Source organism: Hippopotamus amphibius, chromosome 9 (assembly GCF_030028045.1).
Source record: "Hippopotamus amphibius kiboko isolate mHipAmp2 chromosome 9, mHipAmp2.hap2, whole genome shotgun sequence".
NCBI classification, from domain to species: Eukaryota; Metazoa; Chordata; class Mammalia; order Artiodactyla; family Hippopotamidae; genus Hippopotamus; species Hippopotamus amphibius.
Genome location: NC_080194.1, coordinates 103,792,474 through 103,815,289, shown reverse-complemented (window position 1 = coordinate 103,815,289; position 22,816 = coordinate 103,792,474). Strand labels below are relative to the sequence as shown.

Sequence of the window (22,816 nt, the reverse complement as noted above, 5' to 3'; positions counted from 1 at the left end):
TCCTCCCTATCATCACTTTGGGTTCGATGCGCCTTACAAATGATCAGAGGCCTAGGAGCTCAGGGACCTTAGAAAATCAGTCAGTGAGTATAAATCAAGCAGCTGGATCTAAAGAAATTTGTGAGAAGCTTAAAAATGCAGTCATCTGAACTTTAATTTTACCTTTACAAATTTCCATGAGCTTTACTTTGGAGAAGACACCAAAATGTTGGTTGAAAATACTGCTAGAAATTGATGAAAGGTTTGTTTGTGTATAAGAGGGGAATGTGTCTCTTGAGCTCAAAAGGTTAAGAATAAGAGTATCATATCAATACCAGAAACTGGAAATAAATGTAAAGATAATGTCTGGTGAGTAGCAGTATGTTGGAGTCACTTCTCTAATGTTTATCATTGACTCTAATCTTATCTTATTTCAGAAAAAGTGCAGGAATAAGGACTGTAGCCAGAAACTGGGGGCAGCCCTGATGATGGCTCAAGAGGCAGAGCAGATCAACATTCAGGTGGGAAAGTTTAGATCACATACCTGCTTCTCTTTGGGACTTGGGACACAAAGCGAGTCATACATTCCCTACTGTAGAAAACCAGCTGTTCTTCCCCATTACATAGTCTTAGTCCTAGAACTAGTTTTTTCTTCCCAGGCTAGAGTCCCTTGACTCCTTAAATCACCCATTCTTTTCCCTACCCTTGGACCAATGGGATCTTTTCTCAGTCTAAACAGAGACAGTTTGTGGTAGGGGGAATCCCACCACCCTATGTAACTTAAAGTCTCAGGTGTGTGTACCTTATCCTCTCTTTTATGTGGAGTCAGTTTTTACCCTCAGATTCTGCCTTTGGGTGGGGTAGAGAATGACAGTGAATTTCCTCTTCCCAGTTATTAACTGAATTATAAACTAACTGGAAAAAGAAGTTATAATAATAATATATATTATAATATTATAACATTATAATAGGTAAGCTCTACAAAAATCTAGATAAATCTAATATGAAATTTCAAGTGAAAATGGTATGGAATATGAATATAAATTCTATAACTAAAAAGCTCGAAGACAGAGGGCAAAAATAGCCCCTGAGAGAGTAGTGGTTGATGCTTTTGTTTCTTGGTTCCCTCAGGAGCGGGTTAACTTGTTTGGTTTCTGGAGCCGATACAGTGGATCTGACAGTGGTGGGGAAGGAAAAGGTAGGATAAGTAGAGGTTAAAGACTAGAGAGAGAGGGAAGGGATTCCTTCATGAGGGCAGCTACTGAAGTTTTTATTTTATATCCAATGTCATCAACCTAGTTCTGGATTCTATAATAGGAGGCTTTCTATGAATGCCGTTGACCAAGTGTGCAGGATGGATGGATGGACAGTTGGGTAGAGAGAGGAATGGAGAAAAAAAGGGGGTAGGGAGGGAGGGTGCATGTCAAATAGTGATAGGACTTTGAAAAGGGTGGAACCATGATAATCTAGGATCAGATTTTGTGGAGAAAATATGACTTGGACATGAAAGGCAGAATTAGAAGACATTCTCTGGGAACAGCTCCACTAACTCATCACCTATTTTATCAAATAAATTTTTTCCTTCCTATTCCTTTTCTAGACTTAATGTTCTCTGGGGCTAACAGCTTAGATTCCTGCTTGGAGAAAGAAGAGGAAGAGCCAAAGTTGGAGGAGGAGGAGGAGGAGGAGGAAGAGCAAGAGAAAAAAGTAAGATTGATCTCGGGGATTCCTTTTATCAGATTGCTATAGAGCAGCTGGTTTGCATGGGTTTACGAGGGTGAGTCAGAAATTATCCACACTCCAGTTACATTAAAACTTCTATAAATTCTACAGCCAGAGTGCAGATAATTTTTTGACTCACCGTTGTATATTTTCTAAGGAACCGTCCTGTCCCTGCATCAGGGTAGCTCTGATTGGCTGGTTTTATCTCTTAGGGGTCTTCAGGGAAGGAGAGTCACCTCTTTCCTCAGTTATTGTAATATCTCATATCTCTAGGAACTTATTTTTTTATTATAATCCCAGTTCCTAGTGTAGTTCTTTGGTTCTTACTGGAAAAATTTCAGAAAATAGCAGGTTGCCTCTCTTCACTCTCCTTTCTTCCCTGTGTGGACACTTAGGATATTCATTATTTCCTTAGTCTATTTTCAGGCATATAAAATACAGGTATTTTTCATATTTAAAGACTTTTTAAGAGCAGTTTTAGGTTCACAGGAAAATTTAAAGGAAGATACAGAGAGTTCCCATGTGCCTCCTGCCTCCACACATGTGTAGGCTCCCCGTTATCAACATCCCTCACCAGAGTGGTGCATTTCCTTACAAATGATGAACCTACATTGACACATCATAACCATACAAAGTCCATAGTTTACATTAGGATTCAGTCATGGTGTTGTATGTTCTATGAGCTTGGACAAACATATATTGACACATGTCCATCATTATGGTATCATACAGAGTATTTTTACCGCCTTAAAAATCTTGCGTGTTCCATTTACTCATGATTTCCCCCATACCCCTCAACCACTGACAACCACTGATTTCTTTTTTCACTGTCTCCATAATGTTGCCGTCTCTGAAATACCATATGGTGGGAATCATATAGTATGTGTAGGCTTTTCAGACTAACTTCTTTCACTTACAACTATGCATTTAAGTTTCCTCCATGTATTTTTATGGCTTGATAGCTCATTTATTATTATTTTTTTGGCTGAATAATATTGTATTTTTCTGGATGTATGACAGTTTATTTACCCATTCACCTATGGAAGGACATCTTGGTTGCTTCCAAGTTTGAGCAGTTATGGATAAAGCCACTATAACTATGGTTTTGTGGGAACATAAGTTTTTTTTTTTTCATTAAAGAAGTACATTTATTTTATTTTTTTTAAGCTCTTTTTTGGAGTATAATTGCTTTACACTGTTGTGCCAGTTTCTGCTGTGCAACAAAGTGAATCAGCTGTATTTATACATATATCCCCATATCCCCTCCCTCCTGCAACTCCTTCCCACTCTCCCTATCCCACCCCTCTAAGTCATCACCGGAACATAAGGTTGCTTTTTTTTTAAAGAGAAAGCTCTTGAATTTATTTATTTGTTTGTTTATATTTCTGTTTGTTTTTTATAAATTTATTTATTTGATTATTTTATTGGTTGTGTTGGGTCTTCGTTGCTGCACTGGGCTTTCTCTAGTTGCAGAAAGCAGGGCCTACTCTTTGTTGTGGTGCATGGGCTCCTCATTGTTGTGGCCTCTCTTGTTGCGGAGCACGGGCTCTAGGCGCATGGGCTTCAGTAGTTGCGACACATGGGCTCAGTAGTTGTGGCTCACGGGCTCTAGAGCATAGGCTCAATAGTTGTGGTGCACAGGCTTAGTTGCTCTGTAGCACATGGTATCTTCCTGGGGCAGGGATCGAACCTGTGTCCCCTGCATTGGCAGGAGGATTCTTAACCACTGCACCACCTAGGAAGTCCCAGAACATAAGTTTTTAACTCTTTTGGGTAAATATCAGGGAGCTTAATTGCTAGATTGTATGGTAAGAGTATGTTTAGTTTTGTAAGAAACCATCAAACTGTCTTCCAAAGTGGCTGTACCATTTTACATTCCCACCAGCAATGAATGATAGAGTTCCTATTGCTCCACATCCTTGCCAGCATTTGATGTTGTCAGTATTCTGGATTTTGGCCATTTTAATAGGTGTGTAGTGGTATCTTGTTGTTTTAAGTTGCATTTCCCTGATGATGTATGATGTGGAGCATCTTTTTATATTCTTATTGGCCATCTGTACATCTCCTTTGGTGAGGTGTCCATTAAGGTGTATGGCCCATTTTAATTTTTTAATTTTTTATTTTATTTTTATTTTTTAGCTCTTTATTGGAATATAATTGCTTTACATTCTTGTACCAGCTTATGAGGTACACCAAAGTAAATCAGCTGTATTTATACACATATCCCCATATCCCCTCCCTCCTGTGACTCCCCCCACCCTCCCCATCCTGGCCCTCTAAGGCATCACCCATCATCGAGTTGATTTCCCTTTGTTATACAGCAACCTCCCACTAGCTATCTGTTTTACAGTTGGTAGTATATATATGTCTATGCTACTCTCTCACTTCGTCCCAGCTTCCCCTTCACCCCCTGCCCCCCAACCCCATGTCCTCCAGTCCATTCTGTGCATCTGCATCCTTATTCTAGCCCTGTCACTGAGTTCATCAGTACCATTTTTTTTTTTGGTTCTGTATATATGAGTTAGCATACAATATTTGTTTTTCTCTTTCTGGCTTACTTCACTCTGTATGACAGACTCTAGGTCTATCCATCTCATTACATATAGCTCCATTTCATTCCTTTTTATAGCTGAGTAATATTCCATTGTATATATATATATGCCATATCTTCTTTATCCATTCATTTGTTGATGGGCATTTAGGTTGCTTCCATGTCCTGGCTATTGTAAATGGTGCTGCAATAAACATTATGGTACATGTATCTTTTGGGATTATGGTTTTCTCTGGGTATATGCCCAGTAGTGGGATTACTGGATCATATGGTAGTTCTATTTTTAGTTTTTTAAGGAACCTCCAAACTGTTTTCCATAGTGGCTGTACCAGCTTACATTCCCACCAACAGTGCAGGAGAGTTCCTTTTTTTCCACACTCTCTCCAACATTTGTTGTTTCTAGATTTTGTGATGATGGCCATTCTGACTGGTGTGAGATGATACCTCATTGTGGCTTTGACTTGCATTTTTCTAATGATTAGTGATGTTGAGCATCTTTTCATGTGTTTGTTGCCCATCTGTATGTCTTCTTTGGAGAAATGTCTATTTAGGTCTTCCGCCCATTTGTGGATTGGGTTATTTGCTTTTTCGGTATTAAGTTGCATGAGCTGCTTGTATATTGTGGAGATTAATCCTTTGTCCGTTGCTTCGTTGGCAACTATTTTCTCCCATTCTGAGGGTTGCCTTCTTGTCTTGTTTATGGTTTCTTTCGCTGTGCAAAAGCTTTTAAGTTTCATGAGGTCCCATTTGTTTATTCTTGATTTTATTTCCATGATTCTAGGAGGTGGGTCCAAAAGGATCTTGCTTTGATGGATGTCATAGAGTGTTCTGACTATGTTTTCCTCTAGGAGTTTTATAGTGTCTGGCCTTGCATTTAGGTCTTTAATCCATTTTGAGTTTATTTTTGTGTATGGTGTTAGGAAGTGTTCTAATTTCATTCTTTTACATGTAGCTGTCCAATTTTCCCAGCACCACTTATTGAAGAGGCTTTTTTTCCATTGTATATTCTTGCCTCCTTTGTCAAAGATAAGGTGTCCATATGTGCTTGGGTTTACCTCTGGGTTCTCTATTCTGTTTCATTGATCTTCCTTTCTGTTTTTGTGTCAGTACCATACTGTCTTGACCACTGTGGCCTTGTAGTATAGTTTGAAGTCAGGAAGCCTAATTCCACCAACTCCGTCTTTCCTTCTCAAGATTGCTTTGGCTATTCGGCGTCTTTTGCATTTCCATACAAATCGTAAGATTTCTTGTTCTAGTTCTGTGAAAAATGCCATTGGTAATTTGATAGGGATTGCGTTGAATCTGTAAATTGCTTTGGGTAGTACAGTCATTTTCACAATGTTGATTCTTCCAAATCAAGAACATGGTATGTCTCTCCACCTGTTTGTATCATCTTTGATTTCTTTCATCAGTGTCTTATAGTTTTCTGCATACAGGTCTTTTGCCTCCTTAGGCAGGTTTATTCCTAGGTATTTTATTCTTTTTGTTGCAATGGTAAATGGGAGTTTCCTTAATTTCTCTTTCTGCTTTTTTGTTGTTAGTGTATAGGAATGCAAGAGATTTCTGTGCTTTAATTTTGTATCCCTCTACTTTACTAAATTCATCAATTAGTGCTAGCCGTTTTCTGGTAGCATCTTTAGGGTTTTCTATGTATAATATTATGTCATCTGCAAAAAGTGACAATTTTACTTCTTCTTTTCCAATTTGGATTCCTTTTATTTCATTTTCTTCTCTGATTGCTGTGGCTAACACTTCCAAAACTATGTTGAATAATAATGGTGAGAGTGGACACCTTTGTCTTGTTCCTGTTCTTAGAGGGAATTCTTTCAGTTTTTCCCCATTTAGAACGATGTTGGCTTTTGGTTTCTCATATATGGCTTTTATTATGTTGAGGTAATTTCCTTCTATGCCCATTTTCTGGAGAGTTTTTATTATAAATGGATGTTGAATTTTGTGAAAAGCTTTTTCTGCATCTATTGAGATGATCATATGGTTTTTATCCTTCAATTTGTTGATATGATGTATCACGTTGATTGATTTGCGTATATTGAAGAATCCTTGCATCCCAGGGATAAACCCCACTTGATCATGGTGTATGATCTTTTTAATGTGCTGTTGGATTCTGTTGGCTAGTATTTTGTTGAGGATTTTTGCATCTATATTCATCAGTGATATTGGCCTGTAATGTTCTTTATTTGTGACATCTTTGCCTGGTTTTGATATCAGGTGGCCTCGTAGAATGAGCTTGGGAGTGTTCCTCCTTCTGCCGTATTTTGGAAGAGTTTGAGAAGGATAGGTGTTAGCTCTTCTCTAAATGTTTGATAGAATTTGCCTGTAAAGCCATCTGGCCCTGGGCTTTTGTTTGTTGGGAGATTTTTAATCACTGCCTCAATTTCCGTACTTGTGATTGGTCTGTTCCTATTTTCTATTTCTTCCTTGTTCCATCTTTGAAGATTGTACTTTTCTAAGAATTTTTCCATTTCTTCCAGGTTATCTAATTTATTGGCATATAGTTGCTTGTAGTAGTCTCTCATGATCTTTTGTATTTCTGTGTTGTCAGTTGTTACTTCTCCTTTTTCATTTCTAATTCTGTTGATTTGCATCGTCTCCCTTTTTTTCCTGATGTGTGTGGCTAATGGTTTATCAGTTTTATCTTCTCAAAGAACCAGCTTTTAGTTTCATTAATCTTTGCTATTGTTTCCTTCCTTTCTTTTTCATTTATTTCTGATCTGATCTTTATGATTTCTTTCCTTCTGCTCACTTTGGGGTTTCTTTGTTCTTCTTTCTCTAATTGTTTTAGGTGTAAGGTTAGGTTGTTTATTCGATATTTTTCTTGTTTCTTAAGGTAGGACTGTATTGCTGTAAACGTCCCTCTTAGAACTGCTTTTACTGCATCACATAGGTTTTGGGTTGTTGTGTTTTCATTGTCATTTGTTTCTAGATATTTTTCGATTTCCTCTTTGATTTCTTTAGTGATTTCTTGGTTGTTTAATAATGTATTGTTTAGCCTCCATGTGTTTGTATTTTTTACAGTTTTTTTCCTGTAATTGATATCTAGTTTCATGGCGTTGTGGTCAGAGAAGATGCTTGATATAATTTCAATTTTCTTGAATTTAACGAGGCTTGATTTGTGACCCAAGATGTGATCTATCCTGGAGAATGTTCCATGTGCACTTGAGAAGAAAGTGTATTCTGTCATTTTTGGATGGAATGTCCTATAAATATCAATTTAGTGGAGATGGTCTAATGTGTCATTTAAAGCTTGTGTGTCCTTATTTATTTTCTGCTTGGATGATCTGTCCGCTGATGTAAGTGGGGTGTTAAAGTCTCCTACTATTATTGTGTTCCTGTCAATGTCCCCTTTCATGGCTGTTAGCATTTGCCTTATGTATTGAGGTGCTCCTATGTTGGGTGCATAGATATTTACCATTGTGATATGTTCTTCTTGGATGGATCCCTTGATCATTGTGGAGTGTCCTTCCTTGTCTTTTGCAATAGTCTTTATTTTAAAGTCTAATTTGTCTGATATGAGTATTGCTACTCCAGCTTTCTTTTGACTTCTATTTGCATGGAATATCTTTTTCCATCCCTTTACTTTCAGTCTATATGTATCCCTTGGTCTGCAGTGGGTTTCTTGTAGGCAGCATATAGAAGGGTCTTGTTTTTGTATCCATTCAGCCAGTCTGTGTCTTTTGGTTGGAGCATTTAATCCATTTCCATTTAAGGTGATTATTGACATGTGTGTTCCTATTACCTTTTTCTTAATTGTTTTGGGTTTGTTTTTGTAGGTCTTTTCCTTCTCTTGTGTTTCCTAGTTAGAGAAGTTCCTTTAGCACTTGTTGTAAGGCTGGTTTGGTGGTGCTGAATTCTCTTAACTTATGCTTGTCTGTAAAGCTTTTGATTTCTCTGTCAAATCTGAATGAGATTCTTGCTGGGTAGAGTATTCTTGGCTGTAGGTTTTTCTCTTTCAGGACTTTCAGTATATCCTGCCATTCCCTTCTGGCCTGCAGGGTTTCTTCAGAAAGATCAGCTGTTATCCTTATGGGTTTTCCCTTATATGTTACTTGTTGCTTTTCTCTTGCTGCTTTTAATATTTTTTCTTTGTGTTTAATTGTCATTAGTTTGATTAATATGTGCCTTGGTGTATTTCTCCTTGGTTTTATTCTGTATGGGACTCTCTGTGCTTCTTGGACTTGGTTAATTATTTCCTTTCCCATGTTGGGGAAGCTTTCCACTATAACCTCTTCAAATATTTTCTCAGACCCTTTCTTTTTTTCTTCTTCTTCTGGGATGCCTATGATTTGAATATTGGTGCACTTGATGTTGTCACCAAGGTCTCTGAGACTATCTTCCATTCTTTTTATTCTTTTTTCTCTTTCCTGCTCTGTGGCAGCTATTTCCCCCATTCTATCTTCCAACTCACTTATTTGTTCTTCTGCCTCAGTTATTCTGCTGTTTATACCATCTAGAGTATTTTTAATTTCAGTTATTTTGTTGTCCGTTACTGTTTGTTTGCTCTTTAGTTCTTCTGAGTCTTTATTAACTGTTTCTTGTATTTTCTGTATTTTGTTATTGAAATTTTGTACTATCTTTACTATCATTACTCTGAATTCTTTTTCAGGCAGTTTTCCTATTTCCTCTTCATTTATTTGGTCTTGTGGGTTTTTTCTCCTGCTGCTTTGCCTGCATGGTGTTTCTTTGTTTTCTCATAGTAGTCCAAACTTCAGAGGTTGCTTGTCCCGGCAATAAAGGGGTTTAAAGAAGACTGTCCAAGCCCCAGACTAATGGCAGAGTGTTGAGTCAAACAAATACCAAGTCAAGGAAACACATACATGTATAAGACACACAAATACTGAATCCAATAGAACATAAGGCACTAGAAAGACCTGACAGTAGAACCCCAGTATGCTATCAGACAGTCAAAGAGAAAGCCAACAGAAATTCAAAACCAAAACAGAAGAAAACAAAAACAAAAGCAAAAACAAACAAAGAAATAAAAAAACACCACACACACACAAACACAAATCCAGGGAGATTTTGAAAGCTAAGATCAAATATAATAAAGAGCAAGAGTACCACCAGACAGACTGAAGATTTTCAGAATGAAATCAGACAGTTATACTTAGAACTAAGATAAAGACAAAACCTAATAATAAATACCAAAGCAGTGTGTTATCTGGAGAATAAAGCAAGGAAACAGAGCAGACTGATAATATTGCTTATAAGTATATTAAGATAAAATAAACTAAAAAAGGATAGAAGACAGGGCAACAGAAGAGCGTAGTGTGACTGGAAATATGAAAAGAAAAAGAAAGAAAAAGAAATGTATAAAAGATAGAGATGAAAAGAAGGTAGGAGAGATATAGTCAGCACTACAAAAAACTTAGCTAGAAATAGAAATATATAAAAAGGCTAAAAATAAAAATAGAATAAAAAATAGAATAAAAAATATAAAATGTGTAGATCCCTTAGGACTAAGATCGTAATTAAAAAAAAAAACCCAAAAACAAAAACTAGAACTGACCCCAGAATGGGTCAGATCAATAGAATTAATAATAATACTTTTGTTTCCTCAGGGTCTCAGCTGTAAGTGTCCTCCTACCCGCCTTGGGCTTTTTGTATTATTCTGCGACCAGCAGAGCTTCCTTTATTGTTTGTCTGTGAGTGCTGGTGTGTGGGGAGAGAGAGGGTACAATAGTGGCTCCTTCCCCTGGGAGTGAGTGAGCAGTGGCGCCCTGCCTGGGTCATGGCTGCTTGGGCGGCTCAGCCCAAGAGGGCGACTCCAACCGTGGCTCTTCCCCCCTGCTATGACTCCGCCATTGCGCCCTGCCTCCATCATGGCGGCTCAGTCGGCCATGGCGGTGCCTGTTGCAGAGGGATGCCGGCGGCTCAGGTGTAAACAGAATGTCTCCAGAGTTAGGCCACTCTGCGGGCTTTTGGCTCTCGGCTGCAGGCACCCTAGGCCAGCCCAGCCTGGGGACCTTTGTTATCCCTGAGTGCGTTAGCTAGGCCCACAAGGCTCCTTCCTTTGTCTACCGCAGGCGCTGAGAGAGAGGCTACACCCGCGGCTCCTCCCCCCTGCTTGTGAGTCAGCAGTATCCAGGTGCCACTATGGCCACACCGCTTTCCGCGGTAGGCACTCTCCACTGCAGATTTCTTCCCTCCTGTCCTCTCAGTCCTTCTCCCCACTGCCAACAATGTTCTCACCCTGAAACTGTTCTCCAGTTCCCACGTCCCAGCTCCCAGACCCTCTGTTCAGCTGTGAATCAATGTCTCAGTCCGGGCATGCTGAGCCATGGTGCGGACCCTCCATGTGTTTCTCCCTCTTTCCCGTCTGCCACAGCTCAGCTATGGCCCATTTTTAAATTAAGTTATTTTCTTATTGTTAAGTTTTATGAGTTCTTTGTATATTTTATTTTATTTTTTATTTTATTGAAGTATAGTTGATTTACAATGTCTTGTTAGTTTCATATGTATAGCACAGTGATTCAGTGCCATATATATATATATATGTCTATACACACACACATACATACACATATATATTCTTTTTCAGATTCTTTTTCCTTTTAGGTTATTACAAAATATTGTGTTGTACAGTAGGTCCTTGTTGGTTATCTATCTATATAGTAGTGTATATATATATTAATCCCAACCTCTTAATTTATCCTTCCCCCCTTTCCCCTTTGGTAACCATGTTTGTTTCCTAGGATGAGTCAAAAATTATCTGCACTCTGGCTGTAGAATTTATAGAAGTTTTAATATAACCAGAGTGCGGATAATTTTTGACTCACCCTTGTATATCTGTGGGTCTATTTCTGTTTTGTAAATAAGTTCATCTGTCTTTGTATATTTTAAGTAGTAGTCCTTTATCATGTGTCTTTTTTCTCTCAGTTTGGTCTTGTCTTTCTCTCAGTCGTGGCTTGTCTTCTCAATCCCTTGACATTGTCATTCACAGAGCAGAAGTTTTTAATTTTAATGGAGTCCAGCCTATCAATTATTTCTTTTATGGATTGTGCCTTTGGTGTTGTATATAAAAACTCATTGCCATACCCAAGGTCATCCAGATTTTCTCCTGTGTTCTCTTCTAGGAGTTTTATAGTCTTATCTTTTACACTGAGATCTATAATACATTTTGAATTAATTTTTATGAGGGGTGTATGATCTGTGCCTAGATTAATTTTTTTGTAGTTCCAGCACTATTTGTTGAAAAGATTGTCTTCGCTCCATTGTATTGCCTTTGCTTCTTTATCAAAGGTCAGCTGACTGTATTTATCTGAGTCTATTTCTGGGCTCTCTAGTCTGTTCCATTGATCTATTTGTCTGTTCTTTTACCAGTATCATCCTGTCTTGATTACGGTAGCTTTACACTAAATCTTGAAGTTGAATAGAATCAGTCCCCCAATTTTGTCCTTCTCCTTCAATAATGTATTGGCTATTCTAGGTCTTTTGTTTTTCCATATATCTTTAGAATTAGTTTGTTGATATCCACAAGATAACTTGCTGGAGTTTTGATTGAAGTTGCATTGATTCTATAGATCAAGCTGGGAAAAACCAACATCTTGACAATATTGAGTCTTCCTATCTACAAACATGGACCATTTCTCCATTTACTTAGTTTTTCTTATTTCATTCATCAGAGTTTTGTAGTTTTCCTCATACAGATGTTGTACATATTTTGTGAGATTTACACCTAAGTATTTAATTTTTTTGGTGCTAGTATACATGGTTTATAAATGTGTTTTTTAATATCAAATTCCACTTGCTCATTGCTGGTATGTAGAAAAGTGATGAACTTTTGTATATTAATCTTATGTCCTACAGCCTTGCTGCAATCACTTATTAGTTCCTGGAGTTTTTAGTTGATACTTTTGGATTTTCTGCATAGACAGTCATGTCACCTGCAAACACAATTTCATTTCTTCCTTCTCAGTCTCTATACCTTTTATCTCCTTTGTCTTATTGCATGAGCTAGAACTTCCAGTATGATGTTGAAAAGAAGTGGTGAGAGGGGACATCCTTGCCTTGTTCTTTTTTTTTTTTTTAAGAACTTTTATTGAGATACAGTTAACATACAGTAAACTGCATATATTTACGGTGTACAATTTGGCATCCCAATCTCCCAATTCCTTGCCTTGTTCTTGATCTTAGTGGGAAAGCTTCTAGTTTCTCACCATTAAGTATGATGTTAGTTATAGGTTTTGTGTATATATTCTTTATCAAGTTGAAGTTACTCTCTATTCCTTATTTACTGAGAATTTTTATCATGAATGGGTGTTGGATTTTGTCAAATACTTTTCCCGTATCTATTGATGTGATCACATGATTTTTCTTTTTTAGCCTGTTGATGTGATGGATTATATGAATTAGTTTTGAAATGTTGAACCAGCTTTGCATGCCTTGGATAAAGCCCACTTGTTCATGGTGTATAATTTTTTTTATACGTTGTTGGATTTGATTTGCAAATGTGTTGTTGAGGATTTTTATATCTCTTCATAAGAGATATTGGTCTATAGTTTTCTTGTAATGTCTTTGTCTGGTTTCAGTATTAGGTTAATGCTGGCCTCATAGAATCAGTCAGGAAATATTCTTTCTGCTTCTATCCTCTGAAAGAGATTATAAATTGGTATAGTTTGTTTCCTAAATGTTTGGTAAAATTCACAGTGAACCCATCCAGGCCTGGTGCTTTCTGTTTTGGAAGGATATTAATTATTGATTCAATTTCTTTATTAGATACAGGCCTATTCAAGTTGTCTATTTCTTCTTGTGTAAGTTTTGGCAGATTGTGTCTTTTAAGGAAGTGGTCCATTTCATCTTGGTTATCAAATCTGTGGGCATAGCATTCTTTGTAGTATTCTTTTATTAGTCCTTTAATGTCCATGGGGTCTATAGTGATGTTGCCTCTTTAATTTTTGATGTTAATTCGTTTCCTCTCTCTTTTCTCTTAGCCTAGCTAGAGGCTTATCAATTTTATTGATCTTTTCAAAGAACCAACTTTTAGTTTTTGTTGATTTTTCTCTGTGGATTTCCTGTTTTCAATTTCATTGATTTATGGTCTAATTATATTTTTTTCTTCTGCTTACTTTGGATTTAACTTGCTCTTTTTCTAGTTTTTCTAGTTTTTTCTAGTTTTTCTAGTTTCCTAAGGTTGAAACCTAGATTATTGATTTTAGCTCTTTCTTCTTTTTTAACATATCATTCAATGCTATAAATTTCCCACTAAGCACTGCTTTCACTGCATCCCACAAATTTTGATAAGTTGTGTTTTCATTTCATTTAGTTCAGTATGTTAAAAAATTTCTCTTGAGATTTTTTTCTTTGACCTGTGTTATTTAGAAGTGTGTTGTTTAATATCCACATATTTTGGGATTTTTCCAGTTACCTTTCTGTTAATTCCGTTGTGGTATGAGAACATAGTATGATTTCTATTCTTTTAAAGTTGTATTTTATGGCCCAGAATGTGGTCAGTCTTGGTGAGTGCTCCATGTGAGTTTGAGAAGAATGTGTATTCTACTGTTGTTGGATGAAGTAGTCTATAGATGTCAGTTATATCCAGTTGATTGATGGTATTATTGAGTTCAACTATGTCCTCACTGATTTTCTGGCTGCTGAACCTGTCCATCTCTGATAGAGGGTTGTTGAAATCTCCAACTGTGATAGTGGAATCAGTTATTTCTCTTTGCATTTCTGTCAGTTTTTGCCTCTTGTAGTTTGGTGTTCTCTTGTTAGGTGCATACACTTTAAGGATTGTTATGTGTTATTGGAGAATTAACCCATTTATCATTATGTAATGCCCCTTCTTTATCCCTGATAACTTTACTTGCTTTGAAGTTTGCCCTGTCTGAAATTAATATATAGCTACTCCTGCTTTCTTTTGATTAGTGTTAACATGGTATATTTTTCTCCATCCATTTACTTTTATAATCTCTATGTGTCTTTATATTTAAAGTGGGTTTCTTGTAGGCAATGTATAGTTGGGTCTTGTTTTTTGATCCATTCAGACAATCTTTTTTTTTTTTTATTCTTTAAGAACTTTTATTGAGATACAGTTAACATACAATAAACTGCATATATTTAGAGTGTACTATTTGGTATCCCAGTCTCCCAATTCATTCCCCCCCAACCCTCCCCACTTTCCCCATTTGGTGTCCATATGTTTGTTCTCTACATCTGTGTCTCTATTTCTGCCTTGCAAACTGGTTGATTTGTACCATTTTTATATAGGCCACATATATGTGTTAATATACAATATTTGTTTTTCTCTTTCTGACACACTTCACTCTGTATGACAGTCTCTAGGTCCATCCATGTCTCTAAAAATGTCCCAGTTTCATTGCTTTTTACAGCTGAGTAATATTCCATTGTATATATATACCACATCTTTTTTATCCATTCATCTGTTGATGGACATTTAGGTTGCTTCCATGTCCTGGCTGTTGTAAATAGTGCTGCAATGAACATTGGAGTGCATGTGTCTTTTTGAATTGTGGTGTTCTCTGGGTATATGCCCAGCAGTGGGATTGCTGGGTCATATGGTAGTTCTATTTTTAGTTTTGCAAGGAACATCCATACTGTTCTCCATAGTGGCTGTATCAATCTACATTCCCACCAACAGTGCAAGAGCGTTCCCTTTTCTCCACACCCTCTCCAGCATTTACTGTTAGTAGATTTTCTGATGATGCCCATTCTCACCAGTGTGAGGTGATACCTCATTGTAGTTTTGATTTGCATTTCTCTAATAATTAGTGGTGTTTAGCAGCTTTTCATGTTCCCCTTGGCCATCCGTATGTCTTCTTTGGAGAAATGCCTATTTAGGTCTTCTGCCCATTTTTTGATTGGGTTGTTTGTTTTTTTGATATTGAGCTGGATGAACTGTTTATATATTTTGGGGATTAATCCTTTGTCTGTTGATTCATTTGCAAATATTTTCTCCCATTCTGAGGGTTGTCTTTTCATCTTGCTTATAGTTTCCTTCACTGTGCAGAAGCTTTGACGTTTCATTAGGTCCCGCTTATTTATTTTTGTTTTTATTTCCATTACTCTAGGGGGTGGATCAAAAAAGATCTTGCTGTTATTTACGTCGAAGAGTGTTCTTCCTACGTTTTCCTCTAGGAGTTTTACAGTGTGATCCATTCAGACAGTCTTTTAATTGGTCATTTTAGACAGTCATTTAGACTGTTGATTTGCAATGTAATTATTAATACAGTTAGATTATTTACAATATTAGTTACTATTTTCTACTCGTTGCCCTTGTTCTTTCTTCCTATTTTTGTCTTCCATTCTTTTTCTGCCTTTTGTAGTTTTGCTTGAGCATTTTATATGATTCCATTTTCTCCCCTTCCTTAGGATATCAGGTAAGTTTTTTTTCCTTTGGCTTCTTTCAGGACTTTATCTTCAATTTTCTGCAGTTTGAAAATAATATGCCTTGGTGTGGTTGTTTGGCATTTAACCTTCTTAGTGTTCTCTGAGCTTCCTGGATCTCTGGTTTGGTGTCTGAGATTAATTTGGGAAATTCTCAGTCATTATTGTTTTCAATATTTCCCTTTTTCTTCTCCTCTGATATTCCTGTTACACATATTTATACATTCTGTTGTTGTCCTGCAACCCCTGGATATTGTGTTTTTTTTTTTTCCCAGTCTTTGTTCTCTTTGATTTTCAGTTTTGAAGGTTTCTTTTGAGATATTCTAAAGTTCAGAGATTCTTTCCCCAACTGTGACCAGCCTACTAATAAGCCCATCAAAGGCATTCTTCGTTTTAGTTACAGTGTTTTTGATCCCTAGCATTTCCTTTTGATTTGTTCTTAGGATTTCCTTCTCTTTGCTTACACTGCTCATCTGTTTTTTTTTTAAATTTAATTTATTTTATTTTGTTATTATCTTTTTGGGGGTCTTCGTTGCTGCTCATGGGCTTTCTCTAGTTGTGGTAAGTGGGGCTACTCTTCATTGTGGTGCACGGGCTTCTCAGTGTGGTGGCTTCTCTTGTTGCGGTGCATGGGCTCTAGGTGCATGGGCTTCAGTAGCTGCAGCACACCGGCTCAATAGTTATGGCTTGCGGGCTCTGGAGCACAGGCTCAGTAGTTGTGGCACACGGGCTTAGTTGCTCTGAGGCATGTGGGATCTTCCACAAGCAGGGCTTGAACCTTTGTCCCCTGCAATAGCAGGCGGATTCTTAACCACTGTGCAACCAGGGAAGTCCTGCTCATCTGTTTTTTATTTTTTTTTAAGAACTTTTATTGAGATACAGTTAACAGACAATAAACAGCTTGTATTTAGAGTGTACAATTTGGTATCCCAATCTCCCAGTTCATCCCCCCCCAACCCTCCCCGCTTTCCCCACTTGGTGTCCATGTGTTTGTTCTCTACATCTGTGTCTCTATTTCTGCCTTGCATTTCCTCTTTCATAGTTGTTAGCATTTGCCTTACATATTGAGGTGCTCCTGTATTGGGTGCATATGTATTTATAATTGTTATCTCCTCTTCTTGGATGGATCCCTCGATCTTTATGTAATGTCCCTTCTTGTCTCTTGTAACATTTTTTATTGTAAAGTCTATTTTATCTGATATGACTATTGCTACTCCAGCTTTCTCTTGATTTTCATTTGCATGGAATATCTTTTTCCATCCCCTCACTTTCCGTCTGTATGTGTCCCTAGGTCTGAAGTGGGTCTCTTGTAGACAGCATATATATGGGTCTTGTTTTTGTATCCATTCAGCCAGTCTGTGTCTTTTGATTGGGGCATTTAGTCCATTTACATTCAAGGTAATTATTGATATGTATGTTCCTATTACCATTTTCTTAATTGTTTTGTTTTTGTTTTTGTAGGTCCTCTTCTTCTCTTATGTTTCCCACTTAGAGAAGTTCCTTTAGCATTTGTTGTAGGGCTGGTTTGGTGGTGCTGAATTCTCTTAGCTGTTGCTTGTCTGTAAAGCTTTTGATTTCTCTGTCGAATCTGAATGAGATCCTTGCTGGGTAGAGTATTCTTGGCTGTAGATTCTTCCCTTTCATCACTTGAAATATATCATGCCACTCCCTTCTGGCTTGCAGAGTTTCTGCTGAGAAATCACCTGTTACCCTTATGGGAGTTCCCTTGTATGTTATTTGTCGTTTTTCCCTTGTTGTTTTTAATAACTTTTCTCTGTCTTTAATTTTTGTCCATTTGACTACTATATGTCTTGGTGTGTTTCTCCTTGGGTTTATCCTGCCTGGGACTCTCTGCACTTCCTGGACTTGGGAAGCTATTTCCTTTCTCATGTTAGGGAAGTTTTCAACTATAATCTCTTCCAATATTTTCTCAGGTCCTTTCTCTCTCTCTTCTCCTTCTGGGACCCCTATAATGCGAATGTTGGTGCGTTTAACATTGTCCCAGAGGTCTCTTAGGCTGTCTTCAGTTCTTTTCACTCTTTTTTCCTTATTCTTTTCCACATCAGTGATTATCACCATTCTGTCTTCCAGCTCACTTATTCGCCCTTCTGCCTCAGTTAATCTGCTATTGGTTCCTTCTAGTGTATTTTTCATTTCAGTTATTGTGTTACATATCTCTGTTTGTTTGGTCTTTAATTCTTCTAGGTCTTTGGTAAACTTTTTGATCTTTGCATCCAGTCTTTTTTCAAAGTCCTGGATCAACTTCACCATCATTATTCTGAATTCTTTTTCTGTAAGGGTGCCTATCTCCTCTTCATTTAGTTGTTTTTCTGGTGTTTTATCCTGTCCCTTCATGTGGTACAAAGTCCTCTGCTTTTTCATTTTCTCTATCTTTCTGTGGCTGTGGTTTTCAGTTCCACAAGACGAAATACTGCTGATACTGCTTGATACTGCTGTCTGCTCTCTTGTGGAGGAAGCTATCTAGGAGGCTCATGCGTGCTTCCTGATGGGAGGGACTGATGGTGGGTAGGGCTGGGTGGGTGGAGCAGAGTAAGACTTTAATCCAATTTGGTGGGCAGAGCTCAATAAAACTTTAATCTGCTTGTCTGCTAATGGGTGGGGCTGTGTTCACACCTTGTTGGTTGTTTGGCCTGAGGCTACTTAGCACTGGAGCTTACAGGCTCTTTGGTGGGGCTAATGGTGGACTCTGGGAGGGTTCACGCCAATGAACACTTCCCAGAACCCCTGCTGCCAGTGCCTGTCTCCTCATTGAGCCACAGCTGCCCCCCACCTCTGCAGGCAACCCTCCAACACCAGCAGGTAGGTCTGGTTCAGTCTCCTATGGGGTCACTGCTCCTTCCCCCGGGTCCTGGTGAGCACACTTCTTTGTGTGCCCTCCAAGAGTGGAGTCTCTGTTTCCCCCAGTCCTGTGGAGGTCCTGCAATCAAATCTGGCTGGCTTTCAAAGTCTGATTATCTGGGGATTCCTCCTCCTGTTGCTGGACTCCCAGGTTGGGAAGCCAGACGTGGGGCTCAGAACCCTCACTTTAGTGGGTGGACTTCTGCAGTATAACTGTTCTCCAGTTTGTGAGTCACCTACCTAGCATTTATGGGATTTGATTTTAATGCGATTGCGCCCCTCCTATCGTCTCATTGCAGCTTCTCCTTAGTCTCTTGATGTGGGATGTCTTTTTTGGTGAGTTCCAGTGTCTTTCTGTCGATGATTGTTCAGCATTTAGTTGTAATTCCGGTGCTTTTGCAAGAGGGAGTGAGTGCACGTCCTCCTACTCCTCCATCTTAATCCTATCTGCTCATCTGTTCTTGCATGCTGTCTACTTTATCCTTTACAGCCCTTTGTATATTAATCATATTTGCTTTAAATTTCCAATCTGATAATTCCTTTTTTTTTAATTAATTAATTTATTTAATTGGCTGTGTTGGGTCTTTTTTTTGCTGTGCACGGGCTTTCTTTTAGTTGTGGTGAGTGGGGGCTAATCTTCGTTTGGGTGTGCGGGCTCCTCATTGCCGTGGCTTCTCTTGTTGTGGAGCACAGGCTCTAGGCACATGGGCTTCAGTAGTTGCAGCACATGGGCTTAATAGTTGTGGCTCATGGGCTCTAGAGCACAGACTCAATAGTTGTGGCGCACAGGCTTAGTTGCTCTGCGGCATGTGGGATCTTCCTGGAGCAGGGATCGAACCCGTGTCCCCTGCACTGGCAGGCAGATTCTTAACCACTGCGCCACCTAGGAAGCCCTCCAATCTGATAATTCTATACCATGTTTGGTTTTGATACTTGCTCTGTCTCTTCAGGTTGTGTTTCTTGCCTTTTAATATGCCATGTAGCTTTTTTCTTGATTGCTAGACATGATTTACCAGGTAAAAAGTATACCTTTAGTAATGTGTAAATTTACCTTTAGTAATGTGGTGGTAAGGTGTAAAGGGAGGGGAAGTGTTCCATATCCTGTGATTAGTCTAAATCTATTAATGACCTTATGCCTCTGCACTGTAAACTTCACAGTATTTCTTAGTTTTTTCCCACCCCCTTAGGTGGGACAGGGTGGTTAGAGTGGGCTGGAGTTGGGTGTTTTCCTACCCCCAGGACAGTTAGGCTCTGTTAACAACCCAGTAGGTTAGGCTCTGGTTAACTGGTTTCTCCTGAAGGCAGGTCTTGTTAAGAACAGAATGTCCTGGTATATTTCAAAATGGTTCTTTTTCCTCTCTCCCTGCTGGAAGAATGAAGGAATTTTTCTCTGACATTTTTCTATGAGAATTTGGTTGGGCTCCTGGAGGTAAAACTCACAAAAGTCATGAGAAGCCCCCATGACTGGGTATCCCTGGAGTTTTTAACTCTCAGACTTGTCCACACAGCAATTCATTTATTCCTGTTGAGGTTTTCCTGTGCTGGCACTAGTTCTTTTGGTGGTTTCTGCTTGTGAGTGTATGTTCTGATAAGCCATGACTCCCTGTATTTGCCTGTGTATCTTCATTTTTAAGGGCAGAGGTTTTCTGTGTGTCCTCACTGTTATTATGGATCTAAGCAGAGTTGTTGGTATTTCTGTCTGTTCAGCTTTTTAGTTGTTGTTAGAACACAGTTACGACTTCCAAGCTTTTTAGGTGTAGAACTGGAAACCAGAAATTCTGAAATGTAGATTTTTCACTTTCTCTTTTAATTTTTAATTTACCAGTTTTTATCTTGTTTGTGGCCTAACTTTATTTCCTCCTCTTGTGCATACAGCCTTGTGTTGACTAATAACAAATAGAATGGGAAGGGTGGACATTTTTATCTTTGTTGTCATTGATTTAAATTGTATCAGACTCATAGAACCTAATTTGAATTCCCTTAAGTGCACCCATCATTTCTGTAGCATCCTACTCTATTAAATCACAATTATGTGACTTCATTTATATTTTCTTATTTTGCTCTCCTTATTTTTCTCAGGATCCAACTTTGCCTAGTCCTAAGCCAGCCAAAATTCAGACAAAAAAACCCAAGGCAAGAGGTAAGCAAGACAGTTGGAAATGAGACATGTACTACAGTTAAGGCAGGGCAGAAGCAGAGAGTGGGAGGGTCTCCAGGTGGCTGGGTCTTACTGATGTTTCAGCTCCTGAACCTGAGAAAACAGGCAAGGCTCATGCTAATGTCATCAGGGAAGCTATTGCCTTCTCACTTCTGTGACTTGAATTATAAAATCTTAGGTTAAAGGTAGAATGAATGTTTTAAATTCTTAGCTAAGAAGGATGACTTCTTGGAAAAGGCAGGCGCTGAGGTGAACTATAAAGAGAAGAAATCCTAGAGGGGAATAAAGGAAATATTTGGGGAAAAGAAAGGAACTAAGAGGACTCACTAGATTGAAAATGAGCAGAAGATGCAGGGCGGAGACTGAATGTGGGGAGTCTATGGACCCTAGCCACACTGTCACTCAGTGAGAAGTAAAACAGTGTCCTTCATGGTTGGGGCTGATGCAGGTGGAGCAGATGGACGAGAGGGGACCCCTCAAAGGAAGACAATGAAGAGATCTCTGGGAAATGAATCTGCAACTCCACCTGTACCCATAACAGGAAGGAAAAAAGGGCATGGGAATTCAGAACCTGAGCAGCCAGGTAAGGCCCAAGACTTGGGAAAAACTGTGAGGAAATGAGGTTCATGTCTACATTTTCCCTCCTTCAGTCATTTCTTAACAATTTCACATCTTTTCATTACTTAAAAAAAAAAAAAAAACCCTCAAAATTTGGCCAAAAAGGTGTCATCCAAATTGTAGAAACAACACACACTGTAGAAACATTTGATGGTTATTATTTGATTTGATTCAGGGATAGGAGAATGCTAAGGAGGTGGGAACTAACACTTACTGATATTTCCCTGGGCTGGCTAGATGGATACTTCCATACTTGTTCCCTTTAATTCTTTCAGTATCTCTATGACTGGATATTTGCCATTTTAAAGATAAGGAGACTGAGGTTCAAAGGGTTTAAAGTTTGCTCAAGATCCACGTCTAGCCTATGGATCCAAGTCTTTCTGACTCCAAACCCCATTTTCTTCCTATCGAGAAAGCTCATCTTTTCCAGACATGGTTTTGGAAATAGAAATTTAGGAGTTTGACTTGTAAAAGGCGAGGATAGATCACCCAGTAAGACTCTCAGTTTTGTCACTTTTTCATTTAGGCCTTAAGAAAAAATTTAAAGCTCCCCAAAGCAAGACCCCAGTAAACAACTTGTCTGAGGAAAAGGAAGCTAGAATAGTGCCGGAGGTCCTGACCCCACCAGCTCCTCGCAGAGTCTGTCCTGTGGGAGGGAAAGAAGGGCCTGGACCCCAAGAGCTACGGCCTCAGGAGGCTGGAAGTGTCCCTTCTGACGATGGAGACGCCAGTGACCTGGACCTGGACCAACTCATGGAGGATGTTGGAGAAGAGCTGGAGCAGAGGGAGGAGCCGCAGCACAGATACGACGCAGGGGAGCTCGCCGTGGCCTTCTGTGAGGAATAGCTGTGGGCTGGCACCTCCTTCCTGCTCTCTCACCCCTTCTCTGGGAGCAGGAGGGAGAGCCTCTCAGAGGATCCCTGAGAAGCTGATAAGTTTGGGGTTGTTCACTGGTTAGTTGGCTAAAGTCAGAGTTGTGCAGTTTATGTTAATAAACCAGTAACCTGGTTTATTCTCAACCACGTACTTTCTTTTGGCTTTTTTTTTTCTCCTCCTCCGTGTCACTGCGGCACATCGTGCTTTCTGGTGGGAGGCCTGTCGGTATAGGGATCTGGGAAGGTGATGACACCTGAGTCCTGGGAGAAGGACGTCGAGAAGGGCAGGTCTGGGCTCAAATCCTGCCTCAGCCACTTACTAGCAACACGGTCTTGGGAAAAGCACTGTGACCATTCTGGGTCTTGTTATCCTGCCTCAAGTGGTACCTCCAGTGCCATATAGGGTGGTTGATGATGCTGAAATGAGGTCATGCATGTGAAGCACTAATACAATACGTGCCAGTTATTATCCTAAGGAGAGGAGAACGGTTACATTAGGAGACAGACCTTCGGTTTTGGACTGGCTACCAGCCTTTGGGGATTTATTGGTCCCTGGCCTGAGGCAGTTACTGAACAAAGTACTAGGGGAGGGATCTTGGTGTGAGCTGTGTATTATGGTTAACTTTTGGACAAAAGGACAGAAGTTGAAGGTGACATCAGCTTTCTCCTCTGATGCATTCAGGCAAATTGTAC

The 22,816-nt window shown here is 39.0% G+C and overlaps 1 protein-coding gene across 11 annotated transcripts in view; it reads left to right on the top strand.

Moving 5' to 3' along the window:
* The window catches only part of ZCWPW1 (zinc finger CW-type and PWWP domain containing 1), a 41,779-nt gene extending 19,052 nt beyond the window's left edge, over positions 1 to 22,727 (top strand). For 10 of the 11 annotated variants that reach the window (XM_057748558.1, XM_057748555.1, XM_057748554.1 and 7 more), the window contains 6 exons: positions 417 to 500; positions 1,111 to 1,177; positions 1,580 to 1,686; positions 20,552 to 20,612; positions 21,079 to 21,213; positions 21,775 to 22,727. In XM_057748558.1, coding sequence (XP_057604541.1) covers positions 417 to 500; positions 1,111 to 1,177; positions 1,580 to 1,686; positions 20,552 to 20,612; positions 21,079 to 21,213; positions 21,775 to 22,094 — 774 coding nt within the window. In that variant the 3' untranslated portion in view covers positions 22,095 to 22,727. The remainder of the gene's footprint in view (positions 1 to 416; positions 501 to 1,110; positions 1,178 to 1,579; positions 1,687 to 20,551; positions 20,613 to 21,078; positions 21,214 to 21,774) is intronic. The other variant, XM_057748559.1, reaches the window with a different exon arrangement.
* Positions 22,728 to 22,816: the final 89 nt, after the last annotated feature.